Source organism: Teleopsis dalmanni, chromosome 2, assembly GCF_002237135.1.
Source record: "Teleopsis dalmanni isolate 2A chromosome 2, ASM223713v2, whole genome shotgun sequence".
Classification (NCBI taxonomy): domain Eukaryota; kingdom Metazoa; phylum Arthropoda; class Insecta; order Diptera; family Diopsidae; genus Teleopsis; species Teleopsis dalmanni.
The window spans coordinates 64,338,746-64,350,144 of record NC_051847.1 but is presented as its reverse complement, the minus strand read 5'-3'; the positions used below and the strand labels follow the sequence as shown (position 1 = coordinate 64,350,144).

Here is an 11,399-nt window from a genome sequence, read left to right as displayed (position 1 = left end):
TTACTCTCCTTGGAATAACATTATAAACTAAAATTTAATTTATTTCAATTCTAAGTATATTTATCTAAAATTGATATTAAAGTTTACTTTTAAATATTTTTAGCACTTACTTGACATTTGCCTTTTAGACAGTTAATTCAACTGTCTTTGGTACTAAAATGTTTTACATACAAATTTTACAGGACATGCGCAAAATAATTCCTCTGAAGATATCCTTATCATTTCATTTTAACCCATTGGCATTTGGTGTTTGCTAAAAAATATTTATTCTTTAAATAATTTAAAAATTTTCTGTGATTTTATTATTTCCATATTAAGTAGTAGTGCAATAAAGAGCGTTTTAAGTTTTTAATATTAAATCGCACTATATTAAAAATCAATTGAGATATAGTGCGATTAAAAAGGTGAACAAATATTTACGTACATACTCGTTATGTAGTTTAGCATTCATTTGTATTTATAATTATTATTTTTACATTAAAAACTGATTGGAATGTCGTTTCATTTAATTTAGATGCCAAAAATTTGAACCAAATGTGGAAAATAATATCCTCATTTATATAAGAGGAAAATACAAATCAAAAAGAAGAGTGAAAATTTTTTTTGCTTATAAGCATCTACAAAATCGATATCTACAGTTACGTAGAAACAACTCACACCGCATCACCGCCATCTTCACCAGTTATAAACATTGAACTCGTACTGTCATCGTCGTCTTCATTGTTGTTACCGTCATGTCATTCTTAGCTAAATTGAAATCAACACCATTACCTCCTCTTCCACCTATTAAAAATATATTGAATGTTGCCGTGCAAACAGCTCGACAGCATATGCCAGAGAAAAAGGACTACGAACAGCCAGCAGGTACTACATCTCAGCAACAGTTCGCCAGTCATACGCGGGAAATGTTTAATTCCAATGATGAAAATGCTACAGATTGTAAGAATTATAAAAAAAAACTGATTTAAAAAAATCAATAATTTATATAATTTTTTTTTTTGTAGTAACTAAACAAGATAGAGGTACGGAGTTAAATCCATTTCGTAATCCAAATGGATGGATGGATACCAACAATGCTGATTACAAAACAGAGGAATATCAAACGTCATTCGTAGTTAATGAATATGATGGCAGATATCAGCAAACAGATGGATTTCGGTAAGATATAAGTAATATAGTTAAATAGAGATATTGTTCAAATATCTTAACAAAGCAATGTTTCAAGACTATATATATACGGCTTTTATAAGTCACAATGCATCATTGTACGTATTATTATTATTAATAATAATAATAATAATAATAATAATAATAATAATAATACTCGTATAAAGAAGTTCTTCAGAAGTTCTTCAGAATTCCTTCACACATTATATAAAAATATCTGCAAAATTTTGTAGTTGCACTTTCACTGCTGTTCAATTAAAATCTCTCTAGCAATAGTTTATATTAAGAATTCAGCTTCTTTCATCAGAATCGACGTTAAAAATCTCTTAAATAAAAATATCTTATTAAGAGTTCTTCAACATATCTCACTTAAGAAGGGTTCAAATAGTAATAAAGAAGCAACAACAAAAATTTAATTGATTTATTGAAATTTGGCCAGCCATACAACGCTGTTTCGAGTATTACCTAATACTCCTCAATAATACCTTAGAAAATATTCGAATTTTTATTTGATTAGTTTATAGTCCGTATATAATTTATTGGACTGCAAGTGCCAGGCTTTATTTAAGAATCAATTGCATATTGAAACTTCAAAACGTTCTTTAATAAATAATGAAAAATCTATTAATTTTTGCTAAGTAAAGTAGTGTAATCACATAAATTTCCGTATATAATATTGCTGAAGGACATTATCATAAACAAAAAATGTTGCATAATTTTGATATTATTAATATTAATATTTCTTATAAAATAAAATCCTGCTTTTATGAAATAAATACCAAACAATTTAAATAAATTGCGATTTCCGTATTGTTCAATATACTAATATATCATAGTGATAATGTTGATTTTAAAACCCATGACCAACGTACCGTATCTAGTGCTGAAAATATTAATAACGTTAAAAAATTGTTTTAGAAAAATTAATTCTAAGATAACAATATGAAATCAATTATATATTAAATATTAGTCATAGTCACAGTTCTAAGTCACATATGTGACTCAGTGTTTCAATAATAATCACTAAAATTGTTTAATTATATTCTAAAATAATCAAACATTATTTTTGAGCATTCTATCAACAGTACTAATAATTTTAATACTTATATATAAAAACAAAAGCAAACTAATAGTACTGAACTCTCAGGTAACCGAAGAATTTACTTACTTACATGGCCATCATAGACATGAGTCATCATGGGTCACGTCCAGTAGCCTCCGCCAGCCAGTCTGATCAATGACTTGCTGTCGCCAATTGGTAATACCGTATGCGCCCCCATATACTTGGCCACTTAATCCTTCAAAGAAGCAGACGTCAGCTATCGCGTTTTCCATCTGCGGCTACCGAATCAAACACCTCTCTAATTGAAGTATTTTCTTTCATTCGCACGACATGACTAAGCCAGTGAAACCGCTGTATTTTTATGCGCTTAACTATATCAATGTCGCCGTATAACTGATATAGTTCATAGTTCCATTTAATTCGATACACGTTGTCAATAGTGAATCTCACGATATGGGCTCAGGATGCTTAAGAAATTTGTTTGTTGCCAGAAAGTACTTTGGTTTGTCCTCATTGACCACAAGATCCATTTGTTCCACTGACGGCGCGGGGGATTAGGTCACGATATTAATATCGTCGACATACGCAAGCAGTATCAAACTTTTGTAAAATATTGAGCCAGTCAGGTTTAAACCTATTGCTCGGATTATCGTTTCCAACACTATAGATTAAATAATTTCATAATCTTCTTTATTTCAATTTGGTGGTTTGGAGGGAGATACCTTCAAAGTTTTAATCGCTCAAAGCTGTTTAGACTTTGAAATGTATATATCAAACATATATCACAGATATTGTACAATATTAATGGTTAACATTTTTGTTATAAAAAAGATTTTATTATTTTAATATTTTGAAAAAAAAAGTAATAGTGTTGATTTAAAAATTTAAAATTGAAAGCTCATTGTCAGAATATCTTACTTTAAGGCAATTCGAATACAGCAGCTATAAGACCCGACTGATTTACTATGTTGAAAATACTCTATAACTCCATTTCAAGTGTAACCTAAGCTTGAACAAAACCAAAACTTTAAGCCTATTTTATATCTTGTTTTTAATTAAAACTTATTTCTTGTTTATTTACAGACAGGATAGTGTGAAATCCGATGGAAGTTCTTTTGTATGCGAAGGTGAAGGTGGCGGTGGTTCTAAAATTGATGAAATGCAAGCTGCTTGGAATGTTACGAATGCCATACAGGGAATGTTTATCGTTTCATTACCGTTTGCTGTACTCCACGGTGGTTATTGGGCAATCATAGCCATGGTTGGAATTGCACATATATGTTGCTACACGGGTAAAGTACTAGTACAATGTCTATATGAGCCAGATCCAAGCACGGGACAATTGGTACGTGTACGTGATAGCTATGTAGCCATAGCTAAGGTATGTTTTGGGCCAAAATTAGGTGCACGTGCAGTTAGTATTGCACAATTAATTGAATTACTAATGACCTGTATATTGTATGTTGTAGTATGTGGTGATTTGTTGGCAGGCACTTATCCTCAAGGATCTTTTGATTCCAGATCTTGGATGATGTTTGTAGGCATATTTTTATTGCCTATGGGTTTTTTGAAGTCACTCAAAATGGTATCCACATTATCTTTTTGGTGTACAATGTCACATATTGTCATTAATGCAGTAATACTTGGTTATTGTATTTTACAAATCGGTGATTGGGGTTGGTCGAAAGTACGATGGAGTCTTGATATGGAAAATTTTCCAATATCACTTGGTGTTATAGTTTTCTCATATACATCACAAATTTTTTTGCCAACACTAGAGGGAAATATGATAGATCGTTCAAAATTTAATTGGATGCTTGATTGGTCACATATCGCAGCGGCCATTTTTAAAGCAGGTTTCGGTTATATATGCTTTCTTACCTTTCAAAATGATACCCAACAAGTTATTACAAATAATTTACATTCACAAGGTTTTAAGGGTTTAGTTAACTTCTTTTTGGTAATAAAAGCTATTCTTAGCTATCCATTACCCTATTATGCTGCTTGTGAATTACTAGAACGTAACTTTTTTCGTGGTCCACCAAAAACAAGATTTCCAACAATTTGGCATCTCGATGGTGGACTTAAAGTATGGGGCTTAGGCTTTAGAGTTGGTGTAATAGTATCTACAATAATGATGGCTATATTCATACCACATTTTTCTATTTTAATGGGTTTCATTGGTAGTTTTACTGGTACTATGTTAAGTTTTATTTGGCCATGTTATTTTCATTTAAAGATCAAAGGACATCTTTTGGATCAAAAGGAAATTGCAAAAGACTACCTCATTATAGGTTTGGGGGTTTTATTCGGCGTAATTGGTATTTACGATTCTGGAAACGCTTTAATAAATGCGTTTGAAATAGGTCTTCCATTTTAAAAAGAATACTATATACATATATATATCAATATATTTAAATATAAATATTTATTATATATTTCTTATTATTTTTGTTGCTATTTGAAACATATTTTAAAAGAAACACAATGTGTTTCTATTGTTGTAAAATATGAAAAAAAGGGGTGCAATTTCTAAACATTGGATTAATTTATTCGATCATTTTAAAACTAAAATCTACAAAAAATAAAGACAATATATACGTAAGTCCTCAAGAGGTCGGGAGCATATATATAGATCTCTGTTTAATTAATAAATATAATTAATAATTTTGATTATAAAAATTAATGTTAAATATATAATTAATGTGAGATATAATTCTGCTTTGCCATATATCATATATAGTATATCTTAAAATAATTTATTTTATAATCGCTATATAAAATCGGTGTTTTTAAATTGCAGCCTTTTAAAATATGAAAAAGAAAACAAACTTTGAAACAAATGTCTTCCAAAAACATATTGTCTTCCAAATAATTAGTATATAAGAATTAATTTGTAATAAATTTGCATTAATATTTAAATGTTACAATAATAATAATAATTATATTTACTTAAATTAAATGAAAAGAAGTCTTCCAAAGTTTAATTGTAAGAAAATCCATATAATATTAGTAAATATGTATGAATGTATAATTAAAATACAATAGATAGCCAAAATAACTCATATAAAATCGAAAGTTTTTTTAATGTTTAAATATATATATTAAAATAAAGTAATTTTGATTTTAAAGTTTATGAAAGTGTTATTATTTAAAAAATTAAAAGTACTAACTAACCTTTGCCTAAGCTCATTAACCCCGTATTTTTGTTATATAAAAATGTTTTGCGTCCTTCGATTAAATATAATCCAACATACTATATATAAAAATAATTACATGAAGAACTACGTATTGGTGACACAAAAAGTTTTCTGGTACATTTTTAAATATAAATTTTCATTATTGTCAATTAAATTTAATAGAGTTCATGTTGGCCATTATTATTGATGACCTTTTGAAATTTTTCAAGTAGCTTCGTAATTCTATTGGTGTTAAACTACTGTGGTTTCTCGATGAAAAACTTCGCCAAGTGCATTACAGCGGCGGTTTAGTTATGGTAACCTTTCTTTACCATAAAGAAAATCCGAAATAAATAGGAGTCGAACGATGTAGGTTTCGGGCGGTGGACATACGATGGATGCATCAAAACTTGCCAATCAAGAGCGGTCAATTTGTTTCGAGTCATTAAAGATATGTCTGTGGGGCCTACCATTGTTATCATGTAACACAACTACTTCTTCGTTAACCAATTGTGGTCAATTCTTCTTGATTATTTAATTCAAGCGGATTTGAAAATATCCTCTTTCTCTACTATTTTAAATCAAGTTCTTGTCATATTAAAAGTTCTTAACGCAATTAAACAAATAACCATATGAAGATAGAACCCATATTTAGTTCTATACCATGCAATATATCTAAAATTTACCCGGAGCCTTTGAAACAGCAATCATTTTTTATCCTTTGTGGTAACCCGCAGGTCGTCCCTTGCCAAGTTATTCACAGGAATATTTTGATATTTTTTGAGTAATTAAATATTTAGGTTATACACCGAAATTTGCAAAGTCTATCAATACAAGTTCAAGAAAGAGATAAAAGACTGTCGTATATACGTATTACCACAGTTCGTGTATAAACTAGCACAATAAACTGAAAAGCGTTATTCCACAAGCTAAATAACTTTAGAATGTGACTCTAACTTGATACAATACAACGTTGTTTATAATCAGGAAATTAAAAACACAGATAAAGTATCAGAGTGGTTTCCCATTCAAACTGGAATAAATAAAGCGCTTCAGGAAGACAACGACTAAATCACACATCTTACAGACGGCATAACCCTATTGAATGTTATGAGTCAGATGATTGTGTTATTCTAACAATAACCCCCAAATTATCGCAAGTTAAGATAGATAAGCTTCACTATTATTAAGTGTTATGAAGTACACAATAAATATTCAAAAATAAAAAGTTAATATATTCAAAAAGCACCACAGTTTATATGCAGATCAGGAATTATAAACATATGACGATGAAAATTCGGAAAAAGTTAAGAAATAAAAATACATATGAGTATGGATCCGCTAAATATTATATATACTTAAGATCTAGTCGAAACGTTAAAGGAAGTAATAATTGGTATTAAATTGTCGTGAGTATTATTTTTGTAAATAATAGAGTGTAAGAGAGCTTCCTTATAAAGAAGCAACGTAGAAGACCTACTCCGATACTTTATAAACAAATTAGTGCTTAACACTAATTTTGAGACTAAGTTATAAAAAAGTTCTTAAGATGGACAACAATCAGTAACTTGAAAACATTACAAGAAAAATAATTGCTTTAAAACCTTGTACGACCTGTTGTACGGTCTGTCAAAATCCTGACAGACCTCAGTTATCATTGTGTTAAAAGAATCATATCATTATTGGTTTAAATACGCTTAAGTAAAGTTTATGAATTTAATTTGTATTATTTTATTATAAACTTTTTAATAGGATTTTGGTACAGTAGATACTACTACTACTTATATTACTACTAATAAAAAAAGAATAGACATAAAATTTAGTGAATTTATTTAAAAATATTTTTATTAGAATTATTCAAAAAATGGTTAGTAATTATATGTTTCATGTATTAAGTTTACATTCTCTGAAATTTACAGAAAGGATATTATATTAAAAATGTAGAAAATCGTGCGATGGCTATATATATATTATAGTTAATTGTTTAGACTTAGACACTATTTAGAACTTTTGAAGAACTTATGATCTTTTGTATCTCGGGTATGTTGATAGGCACCTTGCTGGATTTTGTGTATAGCACATGTTGTTGAAGCAGGTCCTTTATATTCGCTTTTGTAAAGACTTGAAGATGTTGCCGTATCAGACCCGAGGGTAAAAGAAGATTGACCACCATTCCTTCGAGTAATTATGCGTTCTGTACGTGTGGTTGATGGTAATGCATATTCGCCAGTTATAATACGAGTCATCGTTGATGATGATGCCGAAGATGCTGATTTAGCATCATACGATTTGTGTGCAACATTATAAGTTTGACGTTCATTCGAAGATGTTGATAAACAAGAATCTAACTCTTTGTTTTGCCTGTGTATGCTGCTATAACTTTTTCTTTCGCTTGGAATGCCACCAATGGAATGTTCGTGCAAATTTAGAATACTCTTACGGTGAATTTTTCCATTTGATGATAGACCACCAAATTGATTCGAGTCAGTTGATACATTCTTACGATGAAAAATGGAGTTAGTTATATCCGATTCGCTGGAAAGCTCACCTTTGCGGTGATGGTACTGTTTTGAAGAAGAAATATTGGATGCATTTGAAACATTGGACACATTTGAAATATTGGATACTTTTGAAACATTGGATAAATGTGTCATATTTGAGACATTAGATACATTTTTGCATTCATTATTGGAAACAGTATTTTGTGTTGCAACATTCGCTATTATTGTTCCTAAACTATCACGTTGATCAGTTATGCTTCTCTGATTAGCACGTGTTACATGATTTTCCTTTACTGACACAATATCACTGTGCTTATTTTCAATATTAATAGTCTTTGTCGCGTTAGTCGATTTTGTAGTATTTTCGATTATATTTACCTTTTCATTTCGCTTTACAAATTCAGTTTCCGGTTCCTTCTTATTGCGGCTCCCTATAACAGTCGTTACCTTCTTTGTAGATACAACTATCAAGCCGTCCGCTGGAGATTTCGTATTTCCATTTGTGACGTTTGTATTTTTACCAGAAGCAAAACTCATTTGGTTAGTTGTCTTAAGTATAGATTGATCACTTCCTAAGTTTATCGAAGAAGCATTGTGAGTTTGTTTAATTTTAGAGACTGTTTGAGATGTCTTTGTAATGGTGTTTGTAGATTTGAAATCTTCTCTCCTTTGCATATCCATGGTACCTTCCAATTTTAAGTTGTCTGTAGGTTTTTTTGGAATAATTCTTTCGGTTCTATCCTTTACAACGTTGTCACTTGCAGTTATTTTTCTAGTTGTTTTCTTATCATCTATTCTATAAAAATCACCCTCACTTTTTAAGTTATCAACAGGCTTTTTAACTTGAGGTCGTTCTGCTGGTACATATTTCGTACTATCTGGACTGTAAAACTCGCCCTCAGATTTCAAATTATCAGTAGGTTTTACTTGTTGCGGTCTTTTCACGTATTTATAGCTTTCTTTTTGCGTAAAAGACATATCTCCTTCCATTTTCAAATTGTCTTTATGAATTATTCGCTCTGATTTTGATGCAGTTTTAAATGAAGTCTTTTCAGGAACATAAAAACTACCTTCGGATTTTAAATTATCTTTTGGTTTCTTTTGAACGGGACGGTCTGCTGCACGATATACTGTTTTGGTAGGAGAGTAAAATTCACCCTCAGGTTTCAAATTGTCTGTATGCTTTACTGGCTTCTGTTTTTCTACAAACATATATTCATCTTTCGTGGTGAAAATCATTTCACCCTCAACTTTCAAATTATCTTTATGTATAATTCTTTCAGTTTTAGTAGCTGGCTTAAATGACGGCTTTTCAGGAACACAAATTTCACCTTCAGGTCTCAAATTATCCGCTGGAATCACTTGTTCTGGTCGTACAGTGAACTGATATTTTTCCTTTTCAATGAAAGTCATATCACCTTCTGTTTTCAAATTATCCTTTCGTATAACACGCTGAGCTTTTTCAGCAGGCTTATGTTGAGTTCTTTCCGGAACATAAAAATCTCCTTCAGGTTTCAAATTATCATCATGTTTAACAGGTGTTGGCCTCTCTCCAGGTTTGTATTCCGGCTTTGCAGGGCCATAAAATTGACCTTCAGGACGTAAATTATCCTCAGGTATTTTTGGAATAGGACGCTCTGCGGGCTTGAAGTCAGATTTTTGTGGAGTATAAAATACGCCTTCTGGTTTTAAATTATCGCTTGGTTTAATTTGATTCGGCCGAATAGTAAACTGATACTCGTCTTTCTCGATAAATGTCATTTCACCTTCGGTTCGTAGATTATCCTTATGAATAACCTTCTTAGTCTTCTCAGCAGGTCGGTACTGCGATTTACCTGGTATAAACAAATCACCTTCTGGTCGCAAGTTGTCTTCTGGTTTTTTCTGGACCGGTCGCTCAGCAGGTTTAAAATCAGTTTTATCAGGTGTATAGAATTTCCCTTCAGGCTTTAAGTTATCAGTTGGTTTTACTTGCTCTGGTCTGACTACATATTGATATTCATCCCTTTCAACAAATGTCATTTCACCTTCTGTCTTCAAATTATCTTTATGAATAATTCGTTGTATTTTTTCAGCAGGTTTAAACTTTGCTTTTTCTGGAGAGTAGAACTCACCTTCAGGTTTGAGATTATCATCAGGTCGAACTTGTGTTGGCCTTTCACCGGGCTTATATTTTAGTTTTTCTGGAGCATAGAACTCGCCTTCAGGTTTGAGGTTGTCATCTGGTCGAACTTGAGTTGGTCTCTCACCCGGCTTATATTTTGGTTTTTCTGGAGTGTAGAATTCACCTTCTGGTCGTAAATTGTCTTTGTGTTTCTTTTGGACAGGTCGCTCAGCAGGTTCAAAATCAACTTTATCTGGTGCATAGAATTTTCCTTCAGGCTTTAAGTTATCAGTTGGTTTTACTTGTTCTGGTCTGACTACATATTGATATTCTTCCCTTTCAACGAATGTCATTTCACCTTCTGTCTTCAAATTATCTTTACGAATAACTCGTTGTGTTTTCTCTGCGGGCTTGAATTGTGTTTTTTCTGGAACATAGAATTCACCTTCAGGTTTAAGATTATCATCTGGTCGAACTTGAGTTGGTCTTTCTCCAGGTTTATATTTTGGTTTTTCTGGAGTATAAAACTCGCCTTCAGGTTTGAGATTATCATCAGGTCGAACTTGAGTTGGTCTTTCACCTGGTCTATATTTTGGTTTTTCGGGACTATGAAACTCACCCTCTGGCCGCAAATTATCTTCGGGTTTCTTTTGAATGGGACGTTCAGCCGGCTTAAACGTTGGTTTCTCCGGTGTATAGAATTCACCTTCAGGTTTAAGATTATCATCTGGTCGAACTTGAGTTGGTCTTTCACCTGGTTTATATTTTAGTTTTTCTGGAGCATAGAATTCACCTTCAGGTTTGAGGTTGTCATCAGGTCGAACTTGAGTTGGTCTCTCACCAGGTTTATATTTTGGTTTTTCTGGAGCATAGAACTCGCCTTCAGGTTTGAGGTTGTCATCTGGTCGAACTTGAGTTGGTCTCTCACCCGGCTTATATTTTGGTTTTTCTGGAGTGTAGAATTCACCTTCTGGTCGTAAATTGTCTTTGTGTTTCTTTTGGACAGGTCTCTCAGCAGGTTCAAAATCAACTTTATCTGGTGCATAGAATTTTCCTTCAGGCTTTAAGTTATCAGTGGGTTTTACTTGTTCTGGTCTGATAACATATTGATATTCTTCCCTCTCAACGAATGTCATTTCACCTTCTGTCTTCAAATTATCTTTACGAATAACTCGTTGTGTTTTCTCTGCGGGCTTAAATTGTGTTTTTTCGGGGACATAAAATTCACCTTCAAGTTTCAGATTATCATCAGGTCGAACTTGTGTCGGTCTTTCACCTGGTTTATACTTTGGTTTTTCCGGAGTATAAAATTCACCTTCAGGTTTGAGGTTGTCATCAGGTCGGACTTGAGTTGGTCTTTCACCGGGTTTATATTTTGGTTTTTC

The 11,399-nt window shown here is 31.8% G+C and overlaps 2 protein-coding genes across 3 annotated transcripts in view; one reads left to right on the top strand and one right to left on the bottom strand.

Annotated features, from left to right (window-relative positions):
- The first annotated feature begins 317 nt into the window (after positions 1 to 317).
- Positions 318 to 4,636, top strand: LOC119686013 (vesicular inhibitory amino acid transporter-like). Of its 2 annotated transcripts, XM_038100462.1 has the most exons (4): positions 318 to 404; positions 820 to 939; positions 1,005 to 1,158; positions 3,314 to 4,636. In XM_038100462.1, the coding sequence occupies exons 2-4, from the start codon at positions 831 to 833 to the stop codon at positions 4,608 to 4,610; spliced, it is 1,560 nt and encodes a 519-aa protein (XP_037956390.1). In that variant the 5' UTR covers positions 318 to 404; positions 820 to 830; the 3' UTR covers positions 4,611 to 4,636. The 2 variants fall into 2 exon arrangements, with proteins under 2 accessions (XP_037956390.1, XP_037956388.1); XM_038100460.1 differs by lacking the exon at positions 318 to 404 and having other exon boundaries at positions 515 to 939.
- A 2,603-nt stretch (positions 4,637 to 7,239) lies between these two features.
- LOC119681829 (titin-like) overlaps positions 7,240 to 11,399 on the bottom strand; it is a 35,003-nt gene continuing 30,843 nt past the window's right edge. Inside the window, exon 6 of the mRNA XM_038095120.1 lies at positions 7,240 to 10,907. Coding sequence (XP_037951048.1) covers positions 7,407 to 10,907 — 3,501 coding nt within the window. The 3' untranslated portion in view covers positions 7,240 to 7,406. The remainder of the gene's footprint in view (positions 10,908 to 11,399) is intronic.